This window comes from Varroa destructor, unplaced genomic scaffold (genome assembly GCF_002443255.2).
Source record: "Varroa destructor unplaced genomic scaffold, Vdes_3.0 BEIS01000001.1, whole genome shotgun sequence".
In the NCBI taxonomy this organism is placed as follows: Eukaryota; Metazoa; Arthropoda; class Arachnida; order Mesostigmata; family Varroidae; genus Varroa; species Varroa destructor.
The window spans coordinates 46,230,080-46,252,243 of NW_019211454.1; the positions used below are offsets into that span (position 1 = coordinate 46,230,080).

The window sequence follows — 22,164 nt, forward strand, 5'->3', positions numbered from 1 at the left end:
CCGACAGCGTCGCTCTGTACTAGAACAATCTCCAGCTAGAGCTGCCGCTAACAGCAGAAAAAAGAGAAATGCTGGGGCTGTTATGCAAAATGAAGAATACTCTGTCTCTCCATCTATATAATCTCGCGAATCGGTGGGTCGGAGTGATGTGGCCGTTTGATGCCTGCAACTCAATGAACAGTTCGGCGTAATAAAAATGAACATAGAAAGGTCGAATTGCAATCAGCAAAGCCAAAGAGGGAAAGCTGAAGTTAGATGGGGACACTGCGGGCGCTTGTTACGGTTACATCATCCTTAAGCTCAGTGTCTACCAAATAAACTGTTATATTTCGTCAAACTAGTTGGTACGTGAGAGCCGTGCGTTCCACACGAGAAGAATAGACCTGTTGCTGCTATCAGCTTTGCTGCTCTTAATATAATGACGACATAATGCGGAGTATAGTCAATAGGGGACGACTGGATGCAAAAAACAACCCGAGAGCACTCATTTTATCTACTTCGACTGAGCTACAACGAAGAGGATTGTACATGGTACATGACCAACACCATAACAGCCGCAGACCAACAGGATAGCAAACCCACAAACTAAATTGGGTCCGAGTTCAGTTAGGCTTATTCTCATCCCCTCACGGAAATCCTCTGCACGTGATCGCTCAAGGCGACAATATGTAATGGCAGATTGATGCTAGCATGAAGTGACGTAAATAAATCATACAGTTCTCAGATACGAACAGCATTCGTACGGCTGATCCCCAAGCTTTTGTTTCTGCCGTTTTTTTTCATTGCCACTGTAATCGTCAGCATTGCGGCTGCTCCTATATTCATCGTTATTATTCTAGTTGGCACTGTCTGGTGTTATTGCCGTGGCCTTGGCTATTGCGCTGCCCATTTATGCCCCCGCAGCAGTGCTCCGTGCGTCTGCGTATGACTGTGTATGAGTGTGCACGTGTTAATACCAGTCGCGGTGATGCCACGTATGACTGTATGCCCCGTATAATCTGTCCGCGGGTGCTTCCTGTTGTCCGTGCCGACATACGTTATATATAATAGATACGAGCGCCATGCTCTTGTTGCACATGTCGCTGTGTCTGCGCGCTCGTATGCTTAAATGTTTCTGTCCGTACATCTCGCCTATAATAGAAGTGATCGTGTGGTCGGTTATCAGCGTGGCTTGTATGATAGCTACATATGTAGCCCGCTCGGTCTGGTCAGACTTGGCTACAGCCTTTGCTATCATCCAGCTGCTCAAAACCATGAGACACGTGCAAATGCTGTTTGCCCCTCTTACTTTTCTCTCTTTCTCCTACTGTCACCGCTGTCACGGCCACATATAGAGTTCAACAGAGCCCAAACGAATGTTAACTGCTGCTCCATCTACTGCTAGTACTGTTATCGCTGATGGTACTGACAGACGCTGCCAGCTAAGAACTGAGCCCTCCTTGCAGTACTCGTTGGACTGTGCTCGCCCGTTGAATGTATTTAACGCAACTCAGCAGGAGTAGCTGTGCCCACTGTCATCTGGCATGTCCAGGAAGAACAAAAATACAACATCGTAGGGAGACAGGAATGTGGAAGCAGCGTGGTCAACCCGCCGACTAACCCTCTCGAGGGAAATGGCTGGCTCCTGGTCACACAGATCCAGCGAGGTGAAAGAGAGCTTACGATATGGAAAAATAAAAGGGACATTTATGGTTGAAAAAAGACATGAAGGCGAAACACAGACAAGGAAAGTAATAGAAATAACGCTCTCCCTCTTGCGGCATCACGGCCGCTACCTCTTCGAATTCGTAATTTTTCTTTTTTTCACGTTCCGTCTCAGTCCTCTGTCGACGGCGCAGGCCCGCTTGTGACCTTCGTTCGTATACTGCGTTAGCATGTTGATGACCGATCATGAAATCACTGCCGTTGGTGCTGCCAACACGATGATGAACTACGATTGATGTGTCGTTCGCTGTAAAATTACGGAGGTCTTGGAATATTTGTTGGGATATGCGGACGTCGGCGTTCGCGAACTAACGGCCCAGTTAGGGTGGATGTGGCAGCGGCCGGTGGAGACGAAGGAAAGGGCCAGTCCCAAAAGGGAAGTGAATCATAGCAATCAAAGGTAGTACATAGGCCGAAAAGGGAATACGGGACTGCTCCGCGCATGCAGCTTGACTAACGACTCCCTAACGATGCTGTCACCTCAGGCCGCGGTCGGGCCCTGATCGTCGTCCTCCTCGTCCTGACCAGGCTTACACTAGGCGCCCGCAATCACACACACTCGCAGTTTTACTCGGTTGGTGAGCGGCTTACTCGTACCCATCACATACTTACCAGACACGTGTGAACAACACACCCATGTACGACGCGGAGAACTATCCTGCTTCGGGGTCCCATTACCATCACCACTCCTAATACTACCACAAAGAGACACTCCTCTTATAATCTTTTCCCTACCGACTAACACTAGCAAATAGCGCGGCTGCCGTTCCGCCCGGCGATTTTCCCTCTCTTCTTCTTCTTTGTCTCTCGCGTTTTGTCGCTTGGTGCTCGGCCTATCCCGTTGGCTTTTGTGGCGTCTCGCATGGACGACGAAAGCTTAGAACCCCCCTCGCAAGTTACCTAACCGTCCCTTTTAGACGCTGCTTTATGCAAAGATCGGTCATGTATTATTTGCTAGATTGCGAGATATTTGCTAGCGGTTCTAGAAGGTTGAAATGATTCTTTAGCTCTTCCGAACATATGTTTCTAGCCCACTGTAGTCCGCAAACAATTGAAGGATCAAGCCCTGTCGATTTTTTCTATCTCGCTCTGCTCTTGAGCCTTTTTTCGTTTAAAAATTTGCGACAACAGAATAAGGGTCCACCGTTCTGTTATGCTCTGCATGCGTTTTTCTATGACTATGCGTGAATCGACGTGATGGTAGCTCACTGCCTAGGATAGAACGCTGTGTGAGGTGTATTGATTAAGGGAAGCACCGGAGAACAAGCTGACAAGAGACCGACTCCCGACTGTCTGTTATGTGACTATATGTGTAACCATTCTAAACCATCCGAAAATAGAGAGACAGTTTTTTTTCGCTAGGTTTATTTTTTATTGACATCCTTACTTACTAAATACGCTGTAAAATCCAAAAAGTATTTTGACCTCACTTCAGTTGATGAGGCGATATGTCTTTGTACAATATACATCTATCTATTTACATCTAACAATAGACATCTATTATACGTAATTTGAAGATCTAGGGAGATTAAATTAGTTTAGTAATGGGTAGAGACCTATTTGTACTATTTCGGGTAAGGCAAATTAGAGACAAAATAAGGATGCATCACTTCTGGATGAACTACACATGAAACATTTTACAGTTTAATGAAAAGGCCTGATCAAACGAAATCAAGTCCCGTCTTATGCGGTACACAGCGTTAGACATTATGCTGTAATCACTAAAAGTTACCGAATTTACAGAAATGACGCTTGCTAATCAACCAAAGACAGATACGGATGGCATGTTTGAGAAAAAAAAAAAAAAAAAAGAAAGATCCCTTGTTATTTCTAAGGTTGCTATAAAAATTTGTTGTAGGCCAAATTGCTGACAATAGACACTATACTGGAAATCAACTGTCGACTACAGAACAAGAAGAATCTTTCCATATTTATATTTATTGTTTAAACCTTAGATATGCCAGCAACAAAAGCGAACAATGATCGATTACTAGGGTATTAACGATACAAGATCATCCTGTCAAAATCCCTTTTACACATGGCGTGGAGGATCCTCACGTCGATCGTTCAGTCATCTTAAAAACATTATACAGCTGGAAGGATTCGAACTACGACACCTACCAGCATGCTTAGCTTGGCCTATGCATATTTCTTTATATATAGTGATAAAAGTATGCCTGAATCGAGAAAGATCAAAGTTATCTGTTAGGTGATGAGACATAGGGTTTAACGAAGGCGTGGTAAGTTTTTATTAAATTTCGCGAATCATCACTTTGCATGTAGATCATCATTGTAAGGTGGAACCTGGGTTTAACTTTTGATTAGTACTGCAAGTATTCTAATATATTTTCAAACTTCAAAAGTAGTAATAAGTAACCAACACGTTTACAATTGAAACTGCCGGCAAAGGACAATCAATGCATCTTATGTATGGTGTAAATACCTCCACCACCAACAATACTAATACAATATTTTTATTCCATGTTTATAGAAATCATTGGAGATACGGTAATGAAGTAATATAATGAATGTGAGCTCAGTTCCGTAAATTACAATAGTGAATTTTTAGGAAATAGCCTAAAAATTCAAGCGACATCGAAACGTGTACAAAAAAAAGTTACACGATGCCTTAAAATATCTACGCTGAATCGTGATCTCTGTGTGCTTTTTTCCAATACTGAGACGATCGAACTTGAACATCATGCTTGACCTGCTTTCTTCTCTTAAGGCCAGGGCCATATCGGAGTCTTTTTGTGAGCAAAATTGGAACCTGTTAACGCCGGTATTGTTTTGTGTCATCGTTTGTGTGAGCCCGCGATGAGCGCCTAACGTATGCGTACAGTTCTTGACCACCTCCACATGTCAGCTTGTTACAGACAAGAAAGTCAGCTGACTCGCCCTCTTCTAGCATCTTGAGGGAAGGCTTATGGGTTACGGCATAACTTCAGCAATTCTGGAACAACCTAGTTTACCAATCTCCGATACTTATAGATAACGAGTGCGCCTTCTATACAAGAGACGTGCGGGAGGGGGGAGAAGCGCGACCATTAGCTAGCGGACAGTGAGGGGGCACAAATAGAATGGGTTCTCCTTCATTTCAACAGAGAAGTGGATGAATGGAAAGGGACGCATGCCCGAATCGCAGAAGAAAGGGAACATGAGGAAGGGGTGAAGGATCGTCAAAAATTGTTTCTGTGGTAACCGCAAACATTGCGGAAGCACTGGTCCGTCGTTGAGTGCCACCTTTATCTCCGATCGCTTCCCCCTCGAGAACCCCTAGCATTCTCGCTAAAGCTTCGGCACGTTCGACGTCAAAAAGAGAGAAACAGGACGTTAGAGACGAAAAAGGGTACACACAGGCAAGGCTAGCAGCCGTGTGACGACGTAGCGTCGAACGACGAAAAGAACCGTCGAACGTTACTGTTTCTGTCTACACTAGCCATCGTTGAGAAGCGGTGCCAGTACGAGTAGAAGGAAGGGTATTGCAAACCGATGGCAACCACCAGCGGCTGCCCGAAGAAGGCTGTCGGCGAAACATTGGCAGACGGGTCGGTAAGGCAAGAGCTGAATCTGGCCCGGTTCTTACGCAGGGAATGGTGTTCTCTCTACTCGTCCACAACGGTATCGTCCTTTTGCCAGTCGAAAGGCGACTGGAACCCCCTAAAGACACTCCCATGTACACTGCTCCTATGGCTTCTTTCTCCTAGTAGTGTTACTGCTGATGGCGGCTGCGGCGACGTAGACAGTAGCCGCAATGGTCCTACTTTGATGCTGAGCCGGTTCTTCGCATGCTTCGCGACTAATGCTTCCGTAGCTCGAATCCTCAAATTCGATAATGAGATTTTGAGAAATCGATATTTTCTGCTTCTCTCCGCCTTCTTTTCTTTCCTTTTTTGCTCTTGCTTTGCGTCACCCTACCCTTCCACGTAATTCCCATTTCCGCTCCGACCCCAGTTCGCCGTCCGCGATCTCCGTTCAATTCCTCTCGTTATCGTCTTTTCTTCGTACACTTTCGATACCAGAGGAGCTATGGTCAGCCAGCGTCAACGCTATGATTTTTTTTCTGTATCTAATGCCACGAGCCTTATGTGGCTCTGCGGCCGTGCTTATGGCGACCGGTGCACGCATCGTCTTTGCCGATGCTGTCAGTCGGCCACTAGAACAGAGATAAAGGGCCGTCATTGCCAATACCGGAGGATGGAAACGTTGTGAAGCAAGATAGGCAAAATCTCGGGTCACTCGACAACTATGTGCGGCTGAAGCTTTGAAGCGCATGCAGTAGCTTGAAGTTTATGAAGCAGGTACGGTTGCGTCAGGCACCGAGTATTGTTTGCTGCACACCGAAGGCGCAGAGAAAGACACAATGCGGGAGTAGGCAGTTGGAATAGTGAACTCTGTAGAGCCAGCAGCAGACAGCCTGTAGAGCATTGGTATGCTTCTCCACGCCACCGATTATATATTTCACTCTTCCAATCCTAGTAGCAGCGAGCAAAGTCCTCGTAAGGCCACCGCCACTATAGACCTGCTTTCGAGCTAAGGCCGTAGCGGTAAAGCAACCAGCCATCAACTTATATATTAGAGGCAGCGAGAAATAGCATATGATGTGTAACGACCCGAACGGATTCGCCGCGCCGCCTGAATCGAGTTGGTCAGCTACCGATCGTTTGGTGCCTACTACTAGATTTCTGGATGCGCGTGTCTGTTTAAAATGCGTGGGTGTGTCAATACGTAATCCGTTGGAAAGACGATAAAGTATGAAAGCCTATGGCCTGGCAGCGGAGCTCGTCTCTCCTCTTATATTAGTAGAGTTTCGTTTGCGAAGAAAAACAAATTGGGACATGCCATATAACCAGTCGCAAAAATAGGAGAGCAAATAAATCATACATACACATAGACATATATTGCGCTAGCTAACACCAACGTTGCTATTCAAGAAAAAAGGGCAAGCAAGGTTTAACTACATTATTACTAGTATTATTGCTAATATTATCGCCATTTCTACTCAGAAAATCAGAGCCATGTCAATGCACCTGCCTGCTGATCGTGGTTTGTCAACGATAAATGCCATAGCTATCATCATAACTTTGCCTTTTTGTCGGCGGTAAGGCGGAACGTTTTGCTTTGGCCTGCTCGTCTGCATTGAGCTGTCATGTTACTCCGCCACCCTCCTTTGGCGATGAACATTGTTCTCGGCTTGTTGGTGAAATGCGACTCGAATACAGAAACAATTGATGCGCATAGCCTTCGTTGCCGTTCCCTCCATACAACCGTACGGCCTGTAATACTCATTCTCTAAATGCAACGGCACCGTAATAATTTGGCAATTATGCCCTCCACCCACATTTGCGTTTAGCTCTGCTGATGATATGCTTTCTATGCAGTCGTCAATGATACATCAATATCTACGTGGTAATCTAGGACAATATGGCCTTACTGTATTCTATCCATACTTAGCTGCTTCCTGCAGTGGTAGAACTCCCGTTGGAAGCTAGGGAGGGCACAAAAGCAGATTTGCTAGAGACGACAGTTGAGGTCAGGACGAGGACCGGTCGCATTCGTTAGTACTGTTACAACGAATATAGACTATTTTTCTCTGTGCAGCTGGACCTTTTATTACGATCACCTGAAAACCGTATATTCTTCATTGTCGTATAATTATTAGCGATGAAGAACAGTGGTCTTTGTACTTAGCTGTTTGATTGGTCGGTATGTAGGCATTTACGGTTAGGGTTTACGCATGAAAGGTCCTGTAAGTATGCATGTATATGTGTCATGGTTCAGTCGACATCAAAGTCAAGTGGATACCAGTTGCGGCATGACGCTCGATTATGCGTAGAGTCGAGCAACGGCGTATATAGGCACTGACCGCTTATGTATAATAGAACAGAAGCCTGCACATTTTTGTTATACTATATTTGTACGCTTACTGAATGCATACATAAAACGATATGCACGGACGCATATCAAAAGCGGCCAATAATTTAACAATAAGGGTGCATGGGGCGCAGAACTCCACCTTTCGATGCTGACTACCTCATCTACTGCTATTATCATCATTATAAATGATGATATTGGTCCATCAGATGGTTTGGGAATCAAAAGCAACCATGAGTCGTCATAGCTGTACCGCAAATCAAATGCCCAACGGATTAGCTGGTAGATTTCGGGGTACGTGCGGCTGTCTAGAAATTCGATTATGCCAATGTCTTGTACCTGCCTGCTAACCTTCAACCTCTGAAGATAGTCCAGAAGCTTTTGGTGACATTGAATGATAGAAAACCGTTTAAGGTTATATGTATATCCCTAGACAGCTTTCTACTGACCGGTGCCATCAGTACGTATCTGTGCTTGCTCTAATCAACGTTAGACAACAATTTGTCAACAATTTGACTTCTATAAATGTTATAAAAAGTCCGTAAAAATGCAAAAAAAAAGAGTAACTACTCTCGTGTTAAGTGTAAGGTTCTACTGTTGTAGATATTTTAGCGCTTGTGGCGTTACTGGCGAACGAAAGTTTGAATCTGCTGATGTTGAAGCACTACTTCTAAAAGCAACAGTAAATACAGAGTATTTTCTAGTTTGGTAATTCTTCCGCTTTTTGGCAGACGACGATTACAGCCAAGATGAACTGGCGGTGTTGTTATTAAGGGGGCGAAGACAGACCAACAAATTCATCCGCTCCGAATCGTCCTGTCCAATCGAATTGTCCAATTGTCATTTCTAAATTTAGGGTCAACCCATCATCGTAGTAACAACAACAGCGAAGCTGGTGTGTCCTTGTCGCCGATGTTATTATTGCGATTACGAGCGTTTTTCTGTTTTATGTAATTGCCTATAGCATGGCGAACTTTTGCTTTGGCAAGCTTAGGTAAGCCGGTTATCGATCTTACGACCGTACTGCGAACTGCTGGCCGATGTGCTGGAAAATAGTGAACAACGTCGCTTCTCCCTGTTCCCGCCTTTTCGTAAGTAAAGATTCAGTGATGACTGAAGTAAGTAAACGCTTGAAATTAAGAAGTGACTCAGTAGAGCCAAATTCTCGCTCTAGGAGAACCATACGGAGAACGTGTCCAATGCGTAGCGCGAACGGCAGCAGAAATTCGACTGTGTGTGTGTGTGTGTGTGTGTGTGCCATAGCGTTTTGTCTTCCATTTTCTAACACAGCTGACTTTCAGCTGTTTTTTTACAGTAGATTTCGATTCCGCGATTTTATTAAAAGCTTATTTTTTTAGGAACTTGTCAGGTTAAGGGTCTCACAAAGGAGAAGAAATAACTAAATATATCGCCTTTTGGTTTGTCGAATTTCTGCTGGGAGATTAAAGTGTGCTTATATCCAAGTTCAAATCTAGATCCCTTCTGTGTCTCTACTGTCAAGTAGCCAAACATGCTAGTACTGCCGCAGGGAGACTGGACATCGTTCTAGGCCTCTGGATTTTTCTGGATCTGGAAACAACTGTCCAGTCAACCAAAAGACAAGGACATACGCGCAGGCACATGGAAAGCTTATTTTGTCTGCATTATTCGTAGGTTAACAGGAAGCGATTCAGAAGCATAATTTGCAACAACCGTGTCGAACAGCCTAAAGCATAATGTTCATCCTGCTAGAAACATATCATCGTTTACTGATTTTAGCGATGCAGGTAAGATTTTAAAGATATTGCGTCTTTCTACTGGAACATTGCCGAAATAGTGTGCATAGGGGGTACATTGAACGTAATACCGTAATCAACGCCTTTCCTTGAAATCTGTTGGAAATAAACGAGTTGGAATCTCTGCTACAACACTTCCGCTACGATCTGTTCAAACATCTTTATAAACACTACGAACAAAAAGATAAACCCCAATGTTTTCAATTGCTTGCATTTTGCGGTTGTTATATATGCATATACATTTTCTTTCCTTAGGTTTATTTCTTATTTTTTTTTTATAAATAATCTTTAATTACTTTGTTGTCTGACAGTGAGTACCTGGCTTTTGGTAGTTCTACATGTAAACATTAAAATTGCATTTACCCTTATGGATGGAAGTAGTTGGTTTGTAGTGGCTTGATTCAAATGGCCATTTAGTGCCAGATCGAAGTGGACAAGGATCAAGATATGTATGTAGTGCACTGCTTCGCAGAAGGAGGCAGGTTGTCAACCACATTTTCAGGGATCGTTCCGTGTAACGTTAGTCGAAAGATGGAAAATATGTACATGTATCAAGTAAAGTCAAGAAGGTAGATATGAAAATAGCGATACCTCTGGAGGTTTTGCCATCGGCCAGCTATGATATATTCTATATGAAGCCGGTGGAAGAATATGGCGCGGTCGTGTATTATTAATCGTTCAACAGCGGTGCATATAAAATATATGAGAAGCCCTACAAAGAGGCTGCTGTTCCTAAGCAATTACGAGCCAACAGTGAAATTTTTTCTTCCTTACAGAAACATACTAACTGGACATTATGACGATTCTTATTTTAAACAAAGTAACTTTACCAGTAATCCTCAGGGGGTTGAGTTCCAGATATTCCCATAATATTTGAGCTGAAACATTTTTCTATCTCAACACTTCTATTTCGTTTGCCCTTTACTCTGCTCCCTAACCTGTTTCACATACATACTTCATATATGAAGAAAGTTTACTTTTGAAACAAAATTGTTTACTTACCTTGGATATAAGCCACATTACCCAAAAGTTGGGTATTTTGTAGTCGGTCAACAGCGTGCAACCGCTCTATTATGCAGGCAGTAGTTTAAGATAAGTTTTACAATATCGCATTATTTAATACAGCTTTATTATTCAAGATACAGTGAACTAACACTATTCTATTAAACGCATTATGAATTCACGCGGATCAGAAAAAAACAAAGCATCTAAGCCATCTTTGATCCTGCGTGCTATGTACGATCAGTATGCTTTACTTGTGGAAGTTTAGGTTCGGTTGGCGAAGCGTAATCTTCCCTTCCCATTGATAACCTCATATGTAACTAGAAAAAGAACGTACGCAAGAGAGTGTTTATTGAACGAGATACCTTTAGAGCAACTTTGAAGTTGGCTGATGTAAGCACAACGTTCGCACCCGTTCCATGCTACAGATAGATATATCTGTTCGATACTAAAATGAATGCATCCAAAAAATAAGGCGAAGAGTCCTGTGACATTTATTCAAACGAATTCGAACAATTCGAACGAATAGTTTATCGTATAACCTTTTCTTTATAACGTAATGACCAACGCATAATGTTAGTTTTTACCGATCAGCATGGCTTCTGTTGTGCCTCTAATTGGTTAACTTTTGTTAAGACTCAACGGCCGTAATATAAAAATTTGAACAATTGCAGATCTACGTAAGTCGTCTTATATATTGCGAATTGTGGACGTGCTAAATAATAGACGTAATGATGATTACTATTTTTATCGCTATTAAATACAAAATAAATTGCTTCTTAATCTATAATGGGCATTTGTTGAAATCGTGTTTTTAAAAGCTTATTAATTTTAGTACTCGTTGCAATGTAGACGGGGCACACGAATATATAGACATTAATGTCATACATTATGCCATATTCTAGGATACTAATTTTTCTTGTCTGACAAAGCTCCACGATTTCGAAACCATTTTGTCATGAAAATTATTCGATTACAGGAGTGATTCTACAATTGCTGCCACTGCTGTCGAACACGCATGGCATACGCATTTTGGATGTCGTCGTGCCTCAATTTGTCGAAAACGGAACGGCGGACTCCGTCGTTCTGGACTGTGTGTATCAGTATTCACTCGAGGATCAACAATTAGTAGTAAAATGGTTTTTCAACCAAGACCCGAAGCCCATCTACCAGTGGATTCCGGACCTTAATAAAAGGTCCTACTCGAAGTCGCGCTTTGAGGGGCACATCGATCGCCACTTCGAGGTACCTCCGCCATCGACACCGATGCTCGTCCACCATCATCGAAGAGGCGGTCTAGCAAACAATGACAATGGGCCAGCTGACAAATATACAAAATACCGCGCTCTCAAGATCATGCGGCCCACAACGGAGATGAGTGGAAGCTATTCATGTTCCGTCACGTCACTGCAGGGCCAGGACACGAAGACCAAGGAAATGATTGTCTATGGTGAGTGACAACAGCACGCTTTTCTTCGTCTGATACAGTCGAAAACATGAAGCTAGCTACTTCTATTTCCAATATCCCGTTTTGTTCTACAGTCCGTTTTACCCTACTACTATTTTTGTCCTTCTCTTTTTCTTAGATCTAACTAATACCTTCAACCCAGTATCTATTTTATCTCTTATCCACGTTTTAGATCACTACCTTCTTGCCTAGGTTATGAAATGGCTGGTGCCATTGAGGCCCGTAGGTTCTAACAGAAGCAGAAATCAACAATTTAGAAGTAAAACTTGCGAATAACGGATGATCAAAGACATGATGCTTTCCTTTCTGAAAACCACCTTCTTTATCTCACGGTTTTCCTAATAGCTGCTGATGAGTCAGCCCTTTCTGCAGCTGCATGTATCGGGAGAACAACATTGTCAAACAGGGCACGTAGCTGGGATAGCAATGAAGAACGGAACGATTTAAAATTGCGAACTTCGATAAAGCGGTATGATATAAAGGAAGGCTTCTACGACACTTGGTGGAAGCTGACACGATATTTTGCAAGCTTCTTTTCGACGTAGCTGGAAGTCTTCTCCGGTAGTGTAACTACATATGTTACGGCATGACCTGCAGCCCTGAGTGAAAAGAATTTGATTGGAAAGGAGCAGAATTGGAGAAAGGGAATAGCAAAGACTAATAGCAAAAAGGGTTTGTGTGAACAACGCTGGATCTACTCAGCTTCAATGAGTTGGTTGCCCGCTTGCCGTCTTTTTTTTTACAGCCAGTATCAGCGTGACGAAAACATAATTTTTGTGCGCACGTCGCACCGCCGCCTAATTAATGTTTCCATCACCGTCTGGCGCGCCCTTGCACAGTATGCCGAATCGTCCCTTCGACTTTCGTTAGTTCGTTCCGAGATGGTTTCCCGAACAGAAGTACCGGCTGTGACCGGTGTAGGCAGCCGCTTGCTTGGCCTGTGAAGGTGAATGACTGCGAAGAGGCCTGCCGGCCCACCAAGGTTTTCCGGTCCACTCAGGCTCGCTACCGACCTCCGCATACGGGCCTGTCAGTTGAACAAATTATAACCACTATCCTACTACCGCCGACGACAAAAGCAACCAGCCAAGCGAAGGCAAAGTTTGGCCCCTGCTATTAATGCAACACACGAAATCCCTTCCGCCGCCGCCACCCTCAATACAAGCAGTGCAGTCGTAAAGGCTCCTTCGTCTGTCTGGATCTCATTTTTTCCCATTTTCCTTATCCGTTTGCCACCTTTTTCCTTGCATTGTTTCTATCATACGTGTCTCGTCGTGTTGCCACACGGTTACTCCATGCCCTCATCTGCCGGCCATTCTACATCTCATCTTATTAGCAAGCCACTTGTTTGGCTCAAAGTGCTTTTTATGCGTGTGCCTGTCGCCTCGTTTTGCGTTTTACTTCTTCTATGGATTCGCCAACGAATACGCATTTAACGTTACAAAATGCTAACGGTAAACTGTACTAAGATCCATATTTAGCTACTATATGTAGGTTACAATAGAGCGCAGTTGCTCAGATGTGCGTGTAGTATTCACCCTGTTCGATTCCGCATGTGAATGATTACCCCCAACTGAACCATGAATAGATCTTCAGTGGCAGGCGTCGATAAGATAGTGATGAAGGAATACGTTGTTATCTTTAACTCGCAGAAAGCCACGTTATTGCAAATAAAGTACAGAGCTAGAGATCGGGAGAGCTATGTAGGTTGTTAAAAAGTTGGTCATTGGTAACTTTAGTTTTCATCTATATGGCTTCGCGGTGTAGAGTGATTTATCGGCAATTGTCGTTATTCTCTGATATAAATTGCGACGAAATCACGCTCACTTCTGTGTATCGATAGTGGGTAGTAGACGTGCAAAATACATCGGTGTTTATACATGCATTCGACTAGTCAATTGTCGTTAAATTTGGATGCGTGCGTACGAAAGCCTCAGCTTGTCTACCATGCAAATCAGGTAGCGTTTAGTCGAAGCAAAGGATGGGCTAAAGATATTACTATCCAAATGCTGCACGCTGCATTTGTGTGCCGTGTAAAACCTCACAGCGCGCTATAACACCGTAGGACAAAACGTTCTGTACAATGAACAAAGAAGTAGTCATTGGTATTTAGAACAATCAATAACATCCGCACGGGTCCAAGCACACTACCTATTTTCCATAAACTTCTTCAATGTGATTCGTTCTTGCGCTTACCACGTCGACGTCTCTCTCTCTCTCTCTCAGCCTTCCCATCCCACGTCCATTGCTCTCTTGAAGCCGTGCGAATTGGGTTATGCTTCATACCACTGACCAACATCGGGACATATCCGTTAACTCATTTAACGCGAGCCCTCGTGTGGTCATATATGGAGAGAAAAAGCATGCTCCGCTCTGTTGGATGTTTTCGGCGCATTTAGAGCTAGAGTGCACCGTATTCGTAGACGGACATCGTCTAGCTATCGGACATTAGTAGCTCCACAATCACATTGCGACCTGGCTGTTGTAGTTGCTCTGCCTTTATCCCAAAGCTGCATAACTTGCCGCCGAGAGAAAGCGAGGGCAATGGGGCTGTGGAAAAGGGATTCAAAGAATAGCCGTGCGACAGCTGCGCTAATACAACTCTTCTACGTGCTGCGATTGGCACATTAAAGGGCAGTCTACTCTTCTGCCTCGATTTCGGTAGACATGTTTCCTCCCGATCGGGTTAAATCTCGCAAAATCGGCAGCGCGAGACTCGCTATTACTACGCTAGCGTGGCTATCGTTCTTCTAACGTACAGTTATCGTTGATAGGTGCACCTTACGCCTGTAAGCGGCCTCATATTGCAACGATGCGTTTTGGTTTTCTTGCGATAATATGAACGAAAGGCTTTGTATCTCTCGGTGTGAACCGACGATGCTGTACAGGACGATACGCTCGTTCTGAGCACGCAATGGACAGTGGAACAACACGAAACTGATAATTAGAACTATACAGACGACTATCTGTGGCTGTAATGAAGCATCGTACCTACCAAGATATTCTTCTTATACGAGGTGAGAAGCAGTTACAGGACATGCGTGTGGTGAAAAACGTCTAGTTTCTGGTAGAACTAGTCTAATACTATTGCTGTCTTTGACGTGAACCTATAGCTTATTTCGCTTAGTTCACAGTAGGACTAGTGTCCTATGCTACCTAGACGTCAAGTGCAACACGTAATATGCGTCGGCGGGTACCGTTGCTATGCTCACTGACATACGAATATGCCGGTTGTAAACCTATTAAGTGCAATGTAACGTGCTTATTAATGAGGCAAAATCCGTTTCAGTAAGCAATGTGGCTTCCAGGGTTGGAGTGAAATGAATCGCAATTATACTAGAGAAAAGGAAAACTTCATTGAAACAACAAGACTTTTCATAATATGTCAGAATTACGTATTGAAACTCGCCTACAACTGGCAACTAGAACCACATCCAAAATAGCCAGTATCTAACACTAATTGTTGCATAACGTATTTATTTCGTGTTTATTCATTACAAACCTTCTAACACACGCTTATCGTTATTTTTGTATGATCCATTACCTCTGCAGCTAAGCCTCGTCGATTCTCGCTATCGTTCCGCCGGCCAGCAGATTCTAGCGAAACGCAGTTTAAGTGCCAAGTCGAGGGCATATTTCCCCAGCCACAGCTGCATATGTACCGCGTCGAGCAGACTCGAATCGCTGGCAACGAGTACACGAACGTGGCAAACATGACTGATGACCTCAACTATAGCGTCCAGCCCGTCGGTCATCAGAGACGGGCCACCAAAGACGGCTATATGACAGTCCTCACAACGTCGTTATCGAATCGACTATTTCGATTGAGCGCACAGAGTTCAAAAGCTCGTCGCCATCTTTTCTTCTGCGTGTACACTATTCCGTCGACGGACATTAAGCAGACAAGAGTTCTCGAGTTCTATCCGGGTGAGTACGTCACATATGTATAAGGATGCATATGCATAAGCCATTTACCGTGGGAATTACCGCTGTACGAAATAAATATATGTATTGTAATGTAGTGCAATCTAATAAAAGAAACTGGGCTAAGTTCCTAGCGACTTCCTGCGCTCCTTCGTTCAATATAACTGTTGTTGAACGCCACACATAGCCTAACCCTAACTAATAGTACAGATATCTATGTCTGGCACATATATGTATTTGGCTGTATTCGTCTGAAACCCCGTTCGAAGAATTAGCACTATTAAATGTCGCTTATCCAGCGCGCCCTAATATCAGATTAGCAAATGTAATGAGTGTGTGTGAAAGCAGCGTTCAGCTTTTTCGATTCGCGGGCACATCCATGACCATCTGTACACCTTCGACGCTTCTAATCTAGCACACATTACATTAGCACAACGGATACTCCGTTCGATGGCTTTCGGTCTGCATTCGAAAATGTCAGCATGGACTCGTCGACGATGACATTTTTGTTGAACGCGGACCTACTGAAGACTACTTGCCAAGAATGGTAGGATCAATGTCTAGCTCACAGGTAGCAGTGGATAGGTTCTTCAATGCGAATGAATCGTTTGCGGCTGAGCGTTGGCGAAGACGACAGAAGTGCGTGAAGCAGATGGACCCTGTTTGGTGGGTATGAGTCTTCATCATATAAGATCCTGGGGATATAAAAGTGTCTCGTCCCCTGAACTAGAGCTTAAGCCACCAGCCGATGCGGGAAGCTGTGTTGACTCAATGAGCTGACGAAATGTGGGGGGATCGTCCACAGTGTTTGCTTTGCATCGGCTTGGAGATGGCTTGAATGGAGCGGAGGGGGGGCAAACTTGCTTGCTCAGACCGCAGGGTAAGCCAGGTGGGGCGAAAAAAAATCGCTGAAATCCATATGTTCATCGACGATGGCAATTCTTCCCATTAAAAGTTCTTAGGTTCGACCAGCTCGTGCGTCTCAGGCTTTTGCTGCGCCCTGGAACTCTTAGAGTGATTCTTTTTTTTAGTACGCCCGTATGAGCGTACTCAGATTTATAGGAAGAACTTGCTCTGGAGAAAAAGGGCAATCCAGTGTTATTATAAGTGAGCGAAGTAACGACATACACAAGTTTTGACTTTCATTATCCTAGAAGTACATATGTTAGAATGCTTGATCCTTGATTCATACAAGTGTGTACCAGCAATAAAGCTTACAAAAATAGGCAGTAGGCCTGTAGATGAAGATTTTCAGTCGATTCATTTTTGTCTAAAGTAAACCTATAGCGAACGTAGTCGTAGTTGAGGTTTGGCCTTTGCCACTCGGTGCTTTTCTAAGCATTTTAGTGTTGTCGAGTATCAGCTAGTGGGTGCTCTCAGCCTGATTTTCTGTCAAAAGCGGTTTTTATTAAAGACATTCATGCTGTTTAACTCTGATTTGCTTTGTTCCTACTAACAAGCCGAAACGTCATGTTGTTTATGTCTCTCTCCATTTCAGAGCGCTTCACATCAGAGGCAACACATCTGGTTGAAACTTCAACACTAAGCATATCAGTCGGAGTGGCGCTGGCTTTTTTTGTGATCTTCGCCACTATTTCGACGTTGTAGTCACCGTCACGGCTCGACAATGTCAAAAACAGCACCTGTAAGAATTGTCCAAATTGTTTGCTCAGTGCTACGATTACTATACACTATTCAACTGATACTAATTTGAAGTTGTCGTCACAGACACGTAAATATAGAACTTGTTGCGTCTATGTTTTGTTGCTACGAACAGACTATTTACAGACGAACTAAGACACACTCATTTCTGGCCTGCCAGGTTCGATGACCCAGTACTATCCTGAAAGTTGAAAAAGGCATACTAGTTTTGGGTATCCGGCTCGTTTTGTCTGAGCGTTATATCAGTCTCTTAACTTGGGCCTGTTCATAGAAACTGGAAATAATTGATGTTGAATTTTATTTTCCTCGCTGTCCCGACAGGTTTTCAATAGACTTAGTTTTTTAGACATTCCCTTTAAGGGGGTCTCCAAGTTACTTTTTGTCCCATAAACATTATGTTACTTCTGTTTGCATGCGACAAATACAATTGGACTTTAATAATAGCCCTCTTACCGGGTGTTTCGATTTGATACTTTAAATAATTTAATTGATGACCTTAGAGTTGTCTTTCGTGCCGTATTCGTTCGTTTTCTTGAGTTTGATCTGTTGCAAAAACGTACGCATTTCAATGGAAACGTTGCTATTCTGTAAGCATAAACACAGCTCAGCCTCTCCCACTATCATTTCGTTGAGGCCGCCCCATATCTAAACAATCTGATGGCGTCGGCAAACGGAAACCTCTGCATATGCCGGGGAGCGTATCGTGCTCTAGGCATCACCGTTAGCAACATGTTACAAATTATATGTGCGAAGTAAATAACGTTAAGTCGATCGAGTAACATGCTGCAACTCACTTCGGCATGATTTTTTTGCAGAACCTCAAACAAACGCTACCTTAAAATCGACAAATGATAAACATGAGAGAGGCAAGCTAAATCGATCAACTGTACAGAAACAAACGATCGAAGACTGTACGTGGTAGATAATATTAAACAAAGGACTGCTTCGTAATGTGAACCAAAGAGTGATCTGCGGATGATTGAACGAGATGAAGGTGAAGTACGCGTGTACGACACATGTAACATGTACAACAAAGCGAATGACGCTATTGGAGAACCCAGACAGAATGAAACAATGGTAACAGTAATGCAAGACCATTACATACAGTTGTTAAAGTGAAGAGTAAATAAAAAATATATTTGGTCAGGAAAACGGGCGCCGATTTGTCAAGGGACTAATACTGGTACGGAGCGAAGGCGAATAGGCAAGAACAGTATAAACATCTAGTGTCCGCATGCACCATTACTTCTTTGAATGTGACTGCGTATGTATGTTCTTCGATTGAGTGCGACATATTGCGGATGAACCCCCGATGAATGATTGACTACAGTAAAGGTTTTGTGCGTACGTGAACGATGTATGGCTCTGCGCGATAGACAACAAAACAGGTTGAACCTAATAGAGAGTTGAAGGAGACGTAGCTGACCGACGGAGAACGCTGCGAGAAGCAATGATAAGAGTACATATATATATATATATATATATATATGATAAAACAAGATGACCACAAGGCTACGTTGTGATGTCGCAAGAAATATGCAAGAAAAACAAACAGCGAAATTCATTGGTTCACTAGATAGTAGGGTGACAACGTTATTGATAATTAAACAATAAAATGATAGAAAGGAAGGGACGAGATGAGTGATGAACAAGAACGCAATATTAGAGCTTTTGCCATATCACTGATGTTGATGGTGGTGGGACTTACCAACTCGACCTGAGCAGAACAGCGAGACAATATTAATTAAGATGAAGATAGCAATACAGCGGAAAAAGCAAGGCATCAGGATCCTTTAAAAAAAGGAAAAAGGGAATGGAGATCATTGTATTTCGATCAAAAGATTTAGAGCCCGAAGGAACTCGGCTTGAGCTTCAATGACGATGAACTTAGTTTCAGCAATTTCGAGCGGTTGAAAAAGACAGGTAGAGCTAAAATAAAGTTTTGTGTCGAACTCTAGTGTCGAGTACTTCCCTCCTTTGTTCCAGGTTTCAGTGCTTACTTGAATGAAACGAAACAATGCGATGGTATTTGAATCACTGTATATATATCCTTGTAAATAGTTATTTTATTAAGAAATAAAAATCTGTGATACCTGAAAAAAAAGTCAGATTATGTCTTTTCTATACTTCTAATTTAGATAGATCGTTGCACTATCTAGATGTAACCACCACTCTATGCGAGGAACGGCAAAAGAGTTCACTAAACATTTACTTGAGAAATCACGATATATTGTAGTTCTATGCAAAAGTACAAGGCCATTGTTAGCGGTGACGCCAACCAGTTCACGATCCTCAATGTCACCTGGTCAATTGGGTGCCGCTCAAGGTCTTTTGTATTCCCATCAAACCCGTTGATTTTGCGGTCGTTCCAGGCCGACATCCTCCCGAGTTTCACAGCTCGTGGGGATCGTAGCGGCCCATGAATGTACCTACGGAAGTAATACGCCTCATCACCCTCTCGACAGCACTCAGGAGCAGTAGTCTGGCTGGTCAATATTTGATCAGTGTTGGTTGCACTCTAGGGAGAAAGAAGTGAATCAACGGTGCTTCTCCAGCGATGCGACGCTCAGAGCGCTGCTACGAATTGTGCCTGCCTTCTTAAGGGTCCTCGTGAAGAACAGAAACACTTCAACAGCAGCAGAAATACATATTAAGATAGTTTAAAGAACTTTGAATCTGGAAACACTTTAATGTAATTAAAGAACGCAGGGCATTACTAAGAGAATGAGCAATCTCCGACTTTTTGCACTTGCGTACACGTCTTTGTAGATCATTGGAGCATTGTAATTGGTCGACAGCTCCCCCATCTGGCTAGCTAAGCGCGAATATGTTCCTAAATGAAATGAGATTAGCAATGAACAATTACTCCAATTAGAACCTTTAGCTATCTATGATGTAAGCAACCGATTAGAAGAACATCTCGCATGGATACGATTACTAGGCAACAGTTTATACAATCCGCCTAGACGATCGCTGGGGAAGAAGTTCGCCTGAACGCACCCTTTTAATTAAGCCTACATCCACACATATCCATACGCAGTTCGATTAATATATAACGATAGATTAAACGTTTGATTTCTTGACGGTCAACAAGGCGATAGCTGGTTCAGGAAGCTTGTCCACACGCACACGACTACACCCAATACAGGCAAAAAAGTTAGTTTTGGGTTTCGTTTGTTTAATCGTATCCTAAAGCATGATAGGTTATGGCCATTTTGTCATCTGTAGGGTCTCGGCGTCACATGCACATTTAGGGTAGATATAAATAGAAAGATGGAATATAAATAAAGATCATGACCGCTTTCTATAACATTAGCATTAGTAACAACAAAACCTTTAGTGTATAATTAAAATCGAAAAAATGATCCGGTTTTTAGCTAGTAAACAGGCGCTTGCGCCTGAAAACGGAGCGAAAACCAAAGATAAATAACAAATGAAAGTATATAGCCTAAGATACTGGATATTGGAATTACATAATTGAACGTGGGGCTAACATTAGCTAAACTTGCTTCTTCTTGTTTCATATACTTCGCTACTCTGAACTGTAGACCCAGGGTCTGTTTGTGACTTCGAGCTGGAACAGGATTTACTCAAACGAAAAGAACAAATAGGGACATTTACGTTAATCCTACTGCGGAAGAAGGGAACATCACCGCTAGTTGCAGTGGTAAGATAAAGCTCAAAAGACCTTTTGAATTGTGTGTCAGGAATTAACTTTTTGTTTGAGCGTCCGGTGTTCATGCCTGGCTGATCTAATTTTTTTCCTCCCCTAGAGCCACGATTAATCAGGTAAATAAATGATACAATTCCTTATCATTTTCATAATTAATGAAGACGTTCAGCGAAGGGCGATATTTCTAAAGAAGGTAAACTTTACAAGGAGTGCTTTATATAAGCCCTGTCATTTACTTTCATATAGTTGCTTACTTCAGCCTGACATTAAACCATGCGTTCGATTGAAAACCAGACGTCAGGGAATGGGCTGTTTTTAACGGTTGGATATCTGCTTTCCTATGTTAAAAAATAGTAGCATCATTTTAGTTAAGCAATACAAGCAGCCTTGATACTATTAACGGCTATCTATTAATCCACAGTTTTGTATTTACGCAAGATCCAGACAGATCTTTAATATTATCGAACGATAATAATAACGAATATATATTGTTGGACCTCACATGCCAATCAATATCTGTGTTTGAACAATGACTGTATTGTTTGTTATCGCTCACCATTCCATCTGCTTATTAACGGTATTTCTAATCGACTTGCTGCTCAAAATCGAAGGTCTTTGGACGACTTGCCCTTTGAGTCCTTAGTATTCGCTACTAATCTTAAATAAAGCGTCTTTACACAAACGATCTGTGGCTTGCTTCGTCCTTGCTTGCTCCTATCGACCTGATACTCACCTTTGTTAATCTGCCATTCACCGGGCGTCGCTTCGTACCGCTTACGCAAACTCTCCTCTTGTCATGTCTCCGATATCAGCCGTTTCAGAGATTAATGGATTAGCCCACAATCATTGGTAGCAGCATGTCCGAGCGCGGGCTTTGGGTCACTGCGTAGTTCGAACGTCACAGCACTTTGCCTTTTTCTCTGCAATAGGCACACTAGCAATAAAAGGAATATTTCCAATTTTACGTCCGGTATTGCCGTTCATCATTGCTTCAGCACCTCCCAGCGCAAAGCGAAATGTGTTCACGTTTGGTTCCAAATCTGGACCACTTCACGTACCCCCAAGTTTATTGGATGAACGGA

At 43.1% G+C, this 22,164-nt stretch overlaps 1 protein-coding gene and 1 long non-coding RNA gene across 2 annotated transcripts in view; one reads left to right on the plus strand and one right to left on the minus strand.

The window, feature by feature from the left end:
- The window catches only part of LOC147758717 (uncharacterized), a 16,038-nt gene extending 13,604 nt beyond the window's left edge, over nt 1-2,434 (minus strand). Inside the window, exon 1 of the long non-coding RNA XR_015329214.1 lies at nt 2,317-2,434. This is a non-coding gene — a long non-coding RNA (uncharacterized LOC147758717). The remainder of the gene's footprint in view (nt 1-2,316) is intronic.
- Nucleotides 1-19,508, plus strand: part of LOC111242895 (uncharacterized) — a 26,293-nt gene extending 6,785 nt beyond the window's left edge. Inside the window, exons 2-5 of the mRNA XM_022787826.2 lie at nt 11,335-11,805; nt 15,376-15,750; nt 17,246-17,392; nt 18,225-19,508. Of these exons, the coding sequence (XP_022643561.1) occupies nt 11,335-11,805; nt 15,376-15,750; nt 17,246-17,355 (956 nt within the window). The 3' untranslated portion in view covers nt 17,356-17,392; nt 18,225-19,508. The remainder of the gene's footprint in view (nt 1-11,334; nt 11,806-15,375; nt 15,751-17,245; nt 17,393-18,224) is intronic.
- Nucleotides 19,509-22,164: the final 2,656 nt, after the last annotated feature.